The sequence below is a fragment of the Capronia epimyces genome (genome assembly GCF_000585565.1).
Source record: "Capronia epimyces CBS 606.96 chromosome Unknown aczIQ-supercont1.6, whole genome shotgun sequence".
Taxonomy (NCBI): domain Eukaryota; kingdom Fungi; phylum Ascomycota; class Eurotiomycetes; order Chaetothyriales; family Herpotrichiellaceae; genus Capronia; species Capronia epimyces.
This window is the reverse complement of record NW_006912909.1, coordinates 1,924,226-1,937,211: the sequence shown is the minus strand read 5'-3', so window position 1 is coordinate 1,937,211 and position 12,986 is coordinate 1,924,226. Positions and strand designations below refer to the sequence as shown.

Genomic DNA, 12,986 nt, shown 5'->3' with positions numbered 1-12,986 from the left:
CAGCGATATTCATTCATGTCTGACCTTTGATACCATTTGCGCTCTTGTTGTTGTCTTTCCCAGCAGGCCTGTCTGTCTTACTTAGAACGTCCTCGTATTCGATTTCTTGAAAGCCTGTGTTGACTTGTTGACTTGCTATCTCCACCTCGTCATGTCCGAAACTGAATCCCTCGCGACTCCCAAGTCCCCCGTCTTCCCTGACACCCTCTCGTCAGTCACCGCTCTCGCTCGGTTCGAGTTTGAACCCGGCAAAGGCAATGAAGGAACGAAAGTTATGATGGTAGAGTGGCAAGACGACGATCACACCCGCCGAAAATCCGGAAACTGGCAGGTCTCGTGGTCCGGCAAACGCACTGTCTTTTCGGCAGACGACGCTCCCTCAGACAACATTCGTCGAGTATATTTCCTCCTCCCCCCCGGTGCTATGGTTCCTCCACATATTACTCTGGCCTATCATCCTCCTGTCGATTCGCCAGGGACAGTGCCCACTCCGCTGAGAATGACCGTCAATCCACTCCCTGCTATCTTCACTCCCGAGCTAGGTGCGACTGCAAAAGCCAGCGGCAAGAAGGGAGTTCTCCACACGTTATGGGCAAAGAAGAGGCTTCAAGTTCTAGAGGAAGAGATCAAGCATGAAGAGAAACATAACCCAGAAGGTGTAGCTTTGGAAATGGCGCTCTCGGAACGCCATTGGATTGAGAGCAACTTGGGTGTGATGTCCAAACCCCCACCTCTTGATCTGAGGAACATTCCCAAGTCACAATCAGGCCCCATCAGTCCTGGCATACAAAGTCCCAAGTCTCCTTCTGGCACAAGGCTCAGTGAGAAGTTGAAAGGCCTTAGCATCGGCACCAGCGAGAAGGATCTGGCCGGCCGTGGACTTAACACGCCCACCCAGGAGGTCCATCCACTTTCACCGGAGACTTCTGACATGGCGTACTCCTCATTCAGTGCTTTCCGTAACGACCCTATGCCAGCCTTGGTGAAGAAGGTGGTGGCTCAAGGTCCACCCGAGCATATTAAAAAACAACAAGGGGACTCGCTAGCACAGTCCCTCGATTTTCTCACTCAAAGACCCAAGGATCCACCTCAAGATGACCTTTTCGCCGTTGCTCTGAGCCCTCGATCACCGGACGGCCCCAAGAGCCCGTTCTCCGTACCGAGTTCAGAAGTCGGCGCCTTTGCAAAGATCAAGGGCGAAAGATGAAACGCGTTTCTATGTGTGCGATACCGTTTCCTACTTGAAATTGGAGTCGAACCACGGGGAAACAGATCCGGTTTACGACTTGTTATGAATTGTGAACGAGACCAGAAAGCTATTCGAGAAATGCATACATTTGCCCATTCATTCGAGATCCACCCGGATCATACAGGCAACACCTTGTATATCCAACAGTCAGCAATCAACACATCCTAACCAAGGCCCATCCACCCTCGCTCTTCGACCTGCCCCCACAACCGGTCCTCAAGACGGCACCACCAATCCACGGAACGGAACAGCATCAAATGAGTTACGCAAGCAGTGCCGCCGCAACCACAAACAGTCCCACAATTGCAACGCCAGAACTCATCTGCCTGCTCGCCTGCCCTGTATACGGCGTTGACGTGGTAGTTGAGGCTGCGGGTGCCATAGAGGACGGGGGAGCAGGTGGCACGTTTGTTCCAGCGGCCGGAGCTGTATAGTTGGAGCAGCCAGACCCGCTCCCATTGCAGCCGGGAGCTACTGTTGGAACTGGTGCCATGGCGGTCTTGGTGCATCCGCAAGAATCGTCCCACCAGGTATACTGAGTGCCGGGCAGGTTGGTGGCGGTCGCTGCAGAGACCGCAGAAGTCTTGGTGCATCCGCATTCGTGGTCCCAGTACGTGACGGTCACAGTGGGCTCTGCACTTGCCGAGACAAGAGTTGCATTCGGCATTGGTGTAGGTGCCGGTGTGGTCGATGGCATTGCTGAGGGCGTGGTTGACGAAGCGGCAGCTGAAAAGGCAATGCTGAACAAGGGCGAATAATCCATGCCATCGCTTTGGATCAGGACCAAGCCATAGTTTCCGGCGACGAATCCATCGGGGACAGTCACGGTCCAGTTGAACTCGGGCGGATTTGCAGGTTGGGCTGCTATAAAATCGTCAGCAGCAGCACTCTCTGAAAAAAGGGCCTGTCCTGAGTACTCACTGAAGACGGCACTATTCCAGCTCGTATTTCCAAGGATCAGATCGACAGGGCTACCATCCCCAACAGTCCAATGAATCGGCCAGACTTGTCCTACAGTGACGGGATCCCAGGTCATGCCGTCAAATGTAGCGGTTTGAGCCATGGCCCGGTAGGCAGAGATGCCGATGGCGAGAATAGAGAGAGAACGCATGATGTGGAATCTTCCTTGAATATAGTCAACAACACTGTTCAGGCTGTCGAATGATTCTTTGCTTAAGGAGAGAGGAAACAAGACGTTCAGACAAGGGGCACCAGACTAAAGGAATGACTTGAAGTGAGGAGGGACGGTAAAGAAAAGAAATCTCAGAGATGGTCGGACTCGAGCAGCGAAGCGCGCGTAAATGAAGGTGGCAGGCCAGGCAGGTGAGGCCACATTTGTTTGTTATGGCCCTTCCCTTTGGCCCGCGCTGTGCTGGACTGGTGGAAAATATGGTGCATTCCGAGCATTGAATTGCCTGTGGGCCGGGCCATGCCATCTCGACTCTGCGGCCGTCGAAACATACAGCTGCTCGCACACCAGCTGCGCACGGCACACATTCCTGAGACAAAGCCGATGCATGGGAGATGCGCAGATCAGCACATATCTCAACGAGCCCCCAATCAACAGTTGCAATGCCGCCGCATGAGGCTGGACCAGTCGCCAAAGCTTGTGGTCTGCTTGGAAATCTCTGATCTTCCACGCCATCCCGAATACATAGCACTCTCTGGACTCTGCAACGGCCTCTCCCATGTCCAAGCTTGGAATGTTGAGGCAATGGCCTCCTAAGCCCTATCTCCTGTGCATCCTGATTGCAACTCGACTTGGCCCAACCAGCCGCGCAAGCCACCGTCCCATGCTTATCCCTTCGCTAATGGGACTGATGACTTGCCGAAGAATACTCAGACACTGGTCACACCTACCCTCAGCTTGATGTGGATTGCCTTGGGTTGAGGAGACGGATCTATCTTACACATTGGGGCCTTGGCCTTGCATAGCCATGGGATACAGTCTGCCTTGCTTCGTGCATTGGCGTTTATGAGGCTTAAGTGGCCAATGCTATAGTGACTCCTTTGTTGGGGTTTCACCCGGTGGGAAGCATCAGATGCCCATGTCAAAGGAGAATCATACTTAAAAGTCAAGAGTAGAGGCTAGGATAATGCAATAATGGCAGTTGCCATTGCCTCTAAAGATCTAATTTCGCATGACTCGTCTACGTGTAGAAGTGAGAAGTCATGTTAAAACGACGGACAAGAAGATATTGTAGACAGGACATGCAAAAAGAAATGTATTTTTTTTTGGAATCCTCGGATTCTGGAGCTTGTGTTCCTACACAAATCTCCCTAGTGGGAAGCTTTCTTCTTCTGTAGAAGACTTCCAAAAAGCCCGCTCGTGAGAGTCGGTTTAGAAAGGTCACGAATTCACCGGTTTTTGATGGGCAGTGATCCAAGCATTTCCCGGCATTTTCAGTTTTGTACCCGATATCAGAGACAGACCTTGCAGGGCCCTGATCCTTGATCCTTGAACATGATGCAGTGGGATTTCGATTTCGATTTCGATTTCGATGCCCAGATATGATCCGCCCCTGCCCTGTGTCGTTCCTAGCGTCCGGACTTTCTTTCCCACTGCCAGGAGAGATCTTGTCGAGATCTTGGTTCAAGATGCGGGCCTAAGCCACCTCTGCTTTACAGTATAGCAGCCAGTCCTAGCATCACGGCCCCGACGGCACCCATGGCGGGCAAAACGACACGATCGACGCCACTGTCGGTGTTGGTGGCACTGGTGGCAGCGGCGGTTGCTGTGGCGGAAGCGGTAGCGGCAGTGGTGGCGGCAGCGGTGGCGGCGTTGCTGGCAGTAGTACCCAACGCACCCGTCGTAGCGGCAGCCGAGGAGGGTTCGCTGGTCAAACTCCCTACAGCGCTGGTGGCGGCGGCGAGGTCGGAGTCCAATTCTGACAGGTAGGACGAGTACGCGGCCAGATCGGAGCCGGTCAGCTGGCTCGTGGCGCTGGCCAGGGCCGACGCGGCGCTCGAGAGAATGGATTGGTATGCGCTGTCGGTGCCGGCGAGGGACGAGGCTTCGGAGAGCAGGGAGGAGAGGTCCTGTGCAGATACGGCGGTGACGGTGGCCACGATGGCAGAGATGAGATGGATGAAGCGCATGATTGGGCTTTGTTTGATTTTGATCTTGGTCTTGATCTTGGTCTTGATCCTGGTCCTGGTCTGAGAGGGAAAAGGGGAAGGGGAGGGAACACGAGAGTTTCGAGTAGAGTAGAGTAGAGCTGACTGCTTGACTGTTTTGTGTATTTGGGCTGGAGGCAAGGAGTGACACGAGCAAGCACAAAAGTACGTAGGTAGAGACGCAAAGAAGTGACAGTGAGGAACGGTGTAGTGACGAAGGGGGTGGTCAGTAATTAATATCCGTACGAAGTACTCCGTACTGTAATTAAGACAACACCGAGTCAGAAAACACCTAATTAATCAAGTCTTGAATCATTTCATCCTGCTCGACCAGATTGCAACGTCAGCGATGTGATGCTTCTGCAATACTCCTTAGTATCCGTATAGATGGAGACGCCAGGTTTCAAGCTGGGCCATGTCCAGAGTCCAGACTCCATTGCCCAACGGGGACACGAGCGAGAGGGAGTGGGTTTCTGGCCCGATCAGAAACAACAACAGGGCTTAGGCTAAGGCCCCCAGTGACTGCCCACTGCCCAGTCAAGCAGAACAGATGTGGATTCGTGGAATCCTGGTGTCGAATTCCTTCTCGAGCGTTGCACTACTGGAGAGTCAGACGGAGTCTCCCCGTAATTAAGGTGAGGCTGTGTTTGATGTGCCCACTCAAGGGGCGAAGGATGAAATTAGGTTTTGCTAAGCCTCCTAAGCCCCTAAGCCATCCAATAATACGGAGGAGTATGCGGCGCTCCGCCCGGTGATGCGACGGTGGAGTATTACAACCATGTGGCACATGCTGACGGAATGGTTGGTGCCTGTTCTGTGTCTTCCTCCTCGCCCCTGAAGCACTATAACTCCGTTTAAAGCAATAATGAAAGCGTATACGGCTAATACTCCATAGTGTCATGAACATCTGAAACTCGTATCGAGGGAAACAGTGCACATAGTAAATGCGATTTCATATCTTGAACCCAAATGTAAAGGCCGCAACCCCCAAGAGCCTATTTTCAGCATTGCTTCCTCTCCTCCCTCCTCCGCCTTCACGACAACTTCCTTCAGGCCCACTAGATCATCTAGTCCCCGGGTGAGCATCATGGCGTTCCTTCCGAAGTCGTCGACGTTTCCTCCGAGTCCCGTCTAGACTCGTCACTTGACTCTTCGGAATATCGACTAAATTGCACAGAAGGACGCCTACTATCTGACGAAGAGATCAGGCCCTGCTTCCTTCGCTTCTCCCACCTTGCAGCCTTGTTTTGATTCCGATCATTCTCCTTCTTGTCCCGTATCTTCCTCTCCACCGCCGCGATGGCGGCTTCGAGGTCGTATCCTCTCGGTCTTGCTTTGGCTGCTCTATTATTTTCAAGGTTTCTGTAACCGTTGCGTGCCCCAGCACCGTACTTTCCTCGCTGATCGAGCTCCATCAGCCGATCAATGAGGTAGCTCTTTCCATAGCGTTTGGGCAAGTCCCTGAAGCCCCGTACGTCACGCAACTCTCGCTCCAGTTCGTCTTTAAACATCATTTCGTACTCTTCCCGCGTGGGCAAAGTTCGGGGGCTAGGTGGGCGGTACTCGGCCAGTCTTTGCCTTTCGTCATCGGAGAGAGTCGACTCACTGTCTGTGGTGTACTCGGCCGACACGTCATGCTCGTAGAAACTTCGATGGTATTCACCAAAGAGCTGTGACAACTCTCGAAGGGAACGAATGTAACGGCATAAAACGTGACGGAATCCTAGGTTTGCATAGTATCGGCCCACATCCATCATGTCGTCAAGGCGTTTCTGCTGAAGTTTTAACTCGAAGAAACTTCTTCGACAAAGGTTCGGCGTTGATGGCAAGTCTGGATTGCGTCGCAACTTCTCGGTCGGGGGGACTTCTTCCACAAACACTGGCACTCTTTTGTTAAGACCAGCTATGTATGACTCTCTAATGCTGCTCGTCTGGTTTCGAAGTTTTGAAAGCAAGTTTTTGACGTCGAATCTTGCATCTTCTTCCGTTACCCATAGCGATAGATTCTCATTGTTAAAGAGAACTTCAAGCTGCTTGATTATCTTTCCAGCTTCAGTTAGCTCATGGTAGAGCTCATTTCCCGGGGGAAACAAGCTGCGCATCAACCTCGCATCATCTGGATGGGGCTGCTCTCGTCTCTGGTGTGGTCTGCGGCGATGCGGTCTGCGACCATCCTTGTCCTGAGCTTCTTCCTGTTCAGCATGGTCCTCTGCGTGGTCTGATCCCGTGATATCGAACCGACATCGACAATTGTGGTGGTATTCACCTGGATACTGCGGGCATGGATGGCAAGGCCCATCGACGACGTGACTCGCCGAAGAACCCGCCGGCGTCGGTGCACGGTTCTCCTGGTTCGACCCAGCGCCCCTGGTCTCGTTCTCAATGCTTTCGTTGCTTTGGCTCCCTTCAGAAGCTTCAAGCATTCCTCGAAGTTCACCGAGTGGTTGCCGCTGAGGCCGAGAAGTTGCTGCCGCATTGCTGTTCTGTCTGTCTGATTGAGAGGGGCCATGCATACCAGCATGATCAACCCTTTGTTGTCTGTATAACTCTACAGCAAGGTCAAGATCATACGCGACTTGTTCCAGAAAGTGTAGAATGTCCTCATCTTCAAGATCGTCTACCTCATCTCGATTGTCGCCTTGGTCGCATAACGTATCTTTAAAGCGCTCAATATGTTCTCTTCGGAACTGCTCTCGGTCCATGCGTGTACGACCAGACGGTACAGCTCTCGGTTGCAGAGGCTTCCGGAAGGGATCCCGGGCCATACCGCCACCGCCTCGGAGTTTGGGAGCTGATGCCGGTGTTGCGCCTTTATGAATTCTTGCATTCGAGTCCATAATAGCGGGCTTTGCCTTTGGAGATGATGGTTTTTGTTGATCCTCTGACATCGGAAGGCCAAGTGCCCCTGTGTTCGCAACTTTTTGGCGGCGACGCTGGGAAGCATGTTTTTGAAGGATTAGCCCTATCCAGCCGAGGAGGCCGATTCTCCGCTTTGACGTGAACCTTGTAATATCTGCTGGATTTCGGGCGTGTCGTGGTGGCCGATTGACCAGAAATGCCGCTCGTGGCCCATCTGAATGGACCCCTGGTTCTGCCATTTCTCTGGTGATCTGCTCATTCTGAGCCACTTCATGGGCTCGCGTCTCTGGAAACGGATACCAAACATGGTCGAAAGCACTCTTCCTATTGATGCCTTCGGGGTGTGGAAATGAACCCCGAGATTCTTGCCCGGAAAGATTCAATGCTTGACTTGCCTTCTCTAGCCTTTTTTCAGATCTGTTGCTTGAGACCGGAGCCGGCTGCTCGAGGAAACGAAGTCCTGACCGGGTAGACGAGGTTCCTACAGGCGGAGACTCAGACTGAAAAGCACAGGCTTCCCAACCTTGGCTAGGCGCATCTTCATTCCATCTTCTCAAGATTTTGGGACCGGCGGTTATAGCATTCAGCCGAATTACTGCGAAATGCAGTTTCGAGAGAGTACTGGTCTCGACTCCTCCCGTCTCGATGAATTTCTTGAGAGAAGCCAGGACATGAATTTTCAGTGGATAATCGCGTAGCTGACGCAAATGTGAAGTCTCGTTGTCCGGCTTCGCACGGCAATCGGCAATGTAGCGACAATATCGTCCCACCATGTCCTCAATTTTCCTCGGGTTGGCTGCATCGGGTGTATTTATCAAACGTCGAAACCTATCCTCCACCCTGGTGTCCTTGAAGAATGAGAGGTCCACAAACGAGTTGGGCGGAAATGCCCTAGATCCCTTTTCGTGGTAGGCCATGTACGCTGTTTTGAGGCTCTTCCAAACAAGCAACCACAAAAGCTTGGGCTCGGTTGTGTAAGTGATGTTCTGGAAGCGATGGTGTAACTCCTCACAGAGTAATGTCGCGTCTCTGGCATCGTCTCGAGATAACAGGGCCGGCATGTTTCCCCCAGATTCTGCCCGCGGTCCGAAAGCAGGCCGTTCCGAAATGGCTCGGATATCTGACAAGAGTGTCGTGAAACTTGACTCTTTGAGAAGGTCAATTGAACCACTGACCGAAGTGTTCAATGTCGAGAGCTTATTAGACAATTCTCGACGAGCAGCTTTAGCCCACACGGAGGTAAAACGATCGTACATGTTCTCGCACGTGACGAGACGCCGAGAGACGATGTTAGATGATCTGACATGCAGCGGCAAGCATGAAAAATTCTCCATCCGATCAATGATCACACTCAGATCTTCGAAAAAGCTGGCTGGGCCGACAAGTCGGTCATGAGATAACCATTGTCTGAAATAGTCGATCACGGCGTCGAGGAAATCACAGGCATCCTCAGGAGTGCTGTGCTCTCTGACTGGAGGCAAGTTTAGAATCCACTCCGGACCTGTCAGAGTACGTTGATCGGAGACATCGCTCGGGGCATCGTGGCTCAACCTTTCCAAAATACCATCTTGAGGCGTCTCGGCTGAGAGGCGTATAGAAGCCGTGGTGTCGCTGGCTCCATTTGTCTGGTAAGTGTGAATTTCCGATATGCCATCACGGTATATGATAGTGCTCGTCCTTGCTATCGGGCGTGAGAATGCAGGGTTGTTCTTCTTTTCTACTCTGGGCGAGACAGTTTCCAGGCGTTTAGAGGGTCGTAGATTCAACTTCTTGATTTGCCTTCTGGGCGCCATTTTGCGGAGTGCTTCAGGAATGAAGAAAGGGGCAAAAGAGAACCGCGAGACTGAACAAGAAGGAAATAAATAAAGCTTACCACGAACTGGGCGCAACAAAGACCGGCACACACATTGCTTTGGAGTGACGGGCGCATCAAGAAGATCCAACAACCGCATTCAGACATTGATAAAGAGCACATTGGGTCGTTTAGACGCATTCACCTTCATTGCCTGCTTCAGGCTAGCGCGGAATAGGGAGTCCCTTTGTGTGACATTCCAGTTGAAGGAGATGCTCTCGAAGGTTACTTAGGCCTTCCGCAGGGACCAATGGACAGGATCTCCGTGACTTCGGGAAGAGGTGCGCAATGGATTCTTCTCGTACAATTTTCAGGCGGCACTGAAATGCATACACACGAAGCTTGTGTTCCGCCAGAAGCCGGTTCTGACTCTCGACACTGTTATGCCTCCTCTTGTGGTGCTGTGCGTAAACAAAGGATTTGCAGCCGACATTTGAGAAGAGGTCATTCGACAGCCTGTCGTGTACGATGCTTATCTCCGCCGTCATCCGAGTCAATACCGACCGTATTTCGTAAAGTCAGTCTGTACGCGTGATATGCATTGGGGTCAAGTTTCGCTTCATGCAACCGTTGAGGTTACGGAAGGTGCGGACGAGGGAGTCGGAGCAGAGATCAGCGTGTCACGGTGGTCAAGGAGGAGGTGCCCCGTGTCGGTAGGCAGCCACTGGGCGAATGAAGACACCTGTGAGTCGAGTGTAGCATGGCAACTCGGAGACGCAAAGAGGTAGGTCGCATGCGGAGGTGGGAGGTGGACTGTTCGTGAAAACAATACGGGCGGTGGGCGGTGGGCGGCGTGCTGGGCAGGTGGGTAGCGGGTACTGGTTGCAGTTAGGCGTCTCTCCAGGGTCGAGCGCGCGTCTCTAGGCTCTAGGCTTTTCGGGGTTAGGCTTGACTTACCCCACACTGCACCAAGGGAGGATCGTACATCAACCTTGCCGCATGTTTCCACCTGGACAGTCCGTCCTAAAAGATCAGTCGCAGGAACCTCCTGTATCGACGAGCATCGCTGACCTTGGACACGATGAAGCTGGATCAGAGAAGGGTGTGGACGAGAGTCATAGCTTTCGAGGCACGAGCGGGGTTCTATCCTATCTCAATGATTCCTTCCGACCCCTCTATCTGCATCCGATCATGTAGGTTTGTGTTACAAGGGCCTGGCAGAGCCCTGGCCAACGGGCGGCCAAGGGGCATGGATAGGGCATGGATAGTACCTGATGTTCATGGGAAAAGCGGACCTCAAGGAAGAGCTGGACCTGGGGACTTCACGCTGACTGGCGCCTAATGCATGATTCCCTGCAGCTTGACTTGATACGTATCCCACCCAGCCTGCGCCCGCGCCCTCGCCCGCGCCCTTTACAGACCGTGTCACCTATGTGTACGGAGTACGGACTCCGTATTGTCTATTCGTCCTGGGTAGCCCTGTTACTACTGGTCACCACCTCTCCCCTTACTTTCTTCTTTTCAATTCGACTCCCAACAGCTGACTATCTCGTCTTCCTCCCTCCTTTTCTGCGTTTCAGAGCCTTCCGCGAGTGGACCTGCAGTGGGCTTTGATCGTCTGGCCGCCCAAACGCACTTTCAACATCTACGTATCTCCGTTGTCAGTCCACATCTCACCCAATCGACTCCTCTGTACATACACCAAGCCCGCCTGCGCTCGCACCACCCACCATGACGTGACCCTGAACCCTGAACCTCCTTTGTCCGGTCCTCAAACAACAAAATAACCCGCGTCCACTCCATTCCCTTTACTTTCTGTACCGAGTTACAAGACCTACCTCCCTTATCCTTTCGAAACCAGAATACTCAAATTAAAACAATCAGAACTTGCTCCTCGATATGTCCAGCCGTGACCCTCCTCCATCCCCGCCTCTTCAACACCGCCGACGGTCCTCCTTCATTGACATGTTCACTCCTCGAATCCATCCAACCACCCACGTTTCGTCTTCTCCCCCTTCCGCAACGGTCCCGACCACTCCTGGCGTTCCGCAACATCGAAGAGGCACTTCAATCACTGCTCTCGGCATCAGCACAAGCACGGGCAACCAGCCATCTCCCTTTGCTGCCTTCCAGAACCAAAGACGGGCAAGCATTGCAACTTCCTCGGCCGCGAGCTCTCCCGAGTTCAAGAACAGCTTTGGAGATGAACCAGCGGTCATTGAAGAGGACGACCCGGCTAGAGCTACCATACATCCTCCGGGTTCACCTTCTTCTGCAAGACAGGTTAGTTTCGGGGCACAAGCGCTACGAGAGTCCTCCAGACTAGCAGGAAGCCCGAGCACTTCTGTCGGTGGTAGGCGACCCCCTTCCCTGTTCCCTCTGGAAGAGAACCCTGTGAATGCCACTCCATCACGTCGAGCTACGTCGGGGACGGCCAAGACTGCAGGTAAGAGTCGAGGCCTGTCCTTGTCATCTTTCCCATCAAGTTTCTCATCTTCTGTGGCTTGTACCATGTCCGATCCTCAATAGCTGTGTCACATCAAACTGACGGATTCAGGAGAAGGTTTCAACTGGTCCGAGGCCATCCGCGATAGATCGAGACGCTCCCCATCCTTTTCTTCGGGTAATCCCTTCGCACATGGCCCGTCACGACCTCGTGCAGCAAGCATTTCCCACACTGAACCACCAAAGGAAATCGTCAAACCCGTCGAGACAACTCCACAGAGACTGAAGAAGCCGGATCATCTAGGAGAAAGAATGCTGCGTGGCGATTTCATGATGGACTGATGACACCGGGGACAACCGGCAACTTTTCTCCCTGTTTTGAGATGGTCAAGGACTTCTCGGGTTGAATTGTATATCCTATTCATATCATGTATAAGTGGATCGCTGTTTCTAGCGGGTTGCTGAGGATGGTCGGGACGGCGCTTTGCATCGTTGTTTCTTCTTGTACCGAGAATCCGCGTCTTTGACGACAGAAAAAGGGAGGATTGGCAAGATCTGTTCCGACCCGGTTGCACTGTCAGATGAACAAGCAGCGGGCGAAGAGAGGGCAGAGGCCATACGCAGGAATTGCTGCTTCACAATCGTTCAAGGTATTTTTGTTTCAAGCCGAACATTGTCAGGGATCGGATGGATCCATGCAGCATGTAGCAGGGGGAATGCCACGTATGCTTGACGTTACAGCAGCTCAGGTTTGAGGAAATGGAAAGGCGATAAAACGAAAGGAAACGAAACGATGAGATGAAATGAACACTGTTGAATGTATCCGTACATACTATTCCTACCTATACCTTCGTTTTTCCTTTTTTTCCTTGGTCCACCTTTGGTAAATGCAACCGGCTCCTCGCCACTATAGAACAAATGTATACTCTCACACACACACACACACACACACACACACACGAGATGTGATTCCCCTCGAAGTGGATGCTCCTAAAGGAAGGCTACTCATGGCCAGGTGCGCAGTAGGTTCGTTCCATCCCTAATGCGCTCTTTAGTTGTTGTGCTCCGTATCCGTCTCGAACTAACTGAATTCACACTGAACACTGAACACTGAACACTGAACAGTGAACAGTGAACACTGAACAGTGAACAGTGAACACTGAACACTGATGACGAGATCCTCACTCCGTAGGCAGTTTGGCGGACCCGCTGAGCTGAAACCGTGATCTCATCGATCATAGTGGCAGTGGCAGTGGCAGTGGCAGTGCCATTGGCATCTAGAATTTGCCTTTCTATAGAAGTCCGATCGAATCTCTGACAATCACAATCCTTGCGTTAGGCGTCTCGACAAATTCAACGCCAGCGCAGGTGTTGGTATGCAAGTGGAGGGCGGCCGCACCGTAGGGGAGAATAGTATGAGTAGTTGTTATCCTAATCGGGATATCTCTGTACCAGGTCCTGGAGCGGCTGTTCCTACTCTCCCTTGGTTTCCAGTGCCGTTATGCTGGTACATGGCCCTGAAGC

General features: G+C 52.5%; 5 protein-coding genes across 5 annotated transcripts; 2 read left to right on the top strand and 3 right to left on the bottom strand.

Moving 5' to 3' along the window:
* Positions 1 to 151: 151 nt before the first annotated feature.
* On the top strand, positions 152 to 1,207 carry A1O3_07587 (uncharacterized protein; the record flags this gene model as incomplete). The annotated part of the gene is made up of 1 exon (XM_007737695.1): positions 152 to 1,207. The coding sequence occupies one exon, from the start codon at positions 152 to 154 to the stop codon at positions 1,205 to 1,207; it is 1,056 nt and encodes a 351-aa protein (XP_007735885.1).
* A 304-nt stretch (positions 1,208 to 1,511) lies between these two features.
* A1O3_07586 (uncharacterized protein) lies at positions 1,512 to 2,360 on the bottom strand (the record flags this gene model as incomplete). The annotated part of the gene is made up of 2 exons (XM_007737694.1): positions 1,512 to 2,113; positions 2,171 to 2,360. 2 exons carry the CDS (start codon positions 2,358 to 2,360, stop codon positions 1,512 to 1,514), a joined length of 792 nt encoding a protein of 263 aa, XP_007735884.1.
* A 1,511-nt stretch (positions 2,361 to 3,871) lies between these two features.
* On the bottom strand, positions 3,872 to 4,348 carry A1O3_07585 (uncharacterized protein; the record flags this gene model as incomplete). Its single annotated transcript, XM_007737693.1, has 1 exon — positions 3,872 to 4,348. One exon carries the CDS (start codon positions 4,346 to 4,348, stop codon positions 3,872 to 3,874), a length of 477 nt encoding a protein of 158 aa, XP_007735883.1.
* A 1,103-nt stretch (positions 4,349 to 5,451) lies between these two features.
* On the bottom strand, positions 5,452 to 9,018 carry A1O3_07584 (uncharacterized protein; the record flags this gene model as incomplete). The annotated part of the gene is made up of 1 exon (XM_007737692.1): positions 5,452 to 9,018. The coding sequence occupies one exon, from the start codon at positions 9,016 to 9,018 to the stop codon at positions 5,452 to 5,454; it is 3,567 nt and encodes a 1,188-aa protein (XP_007735882.1).
* A 1,898-nt stretch (positions 9,019 to 10,916) lies between these two features.
* Positions 10,917 to 11,804, top strand: A1O3_07583 (uncharacterized protein; the record flags this gene model as incomplete). Its single annotated transcript, XM_007737691.1, has 2 exons — positions 10,917 to 11,463; positions 11,575 to 11,804. The coding sequence occupies 2 exons, from the start codon at positions 10,917 to 10,919 to the stop codon at positions 11,802 to 11,804; spliced, it is 777 nt and encodes a 258-aa protein (XP_007735881.1).
* Positions 11,805 to 12,986: the final 1,182 nt, after the last annotated feature.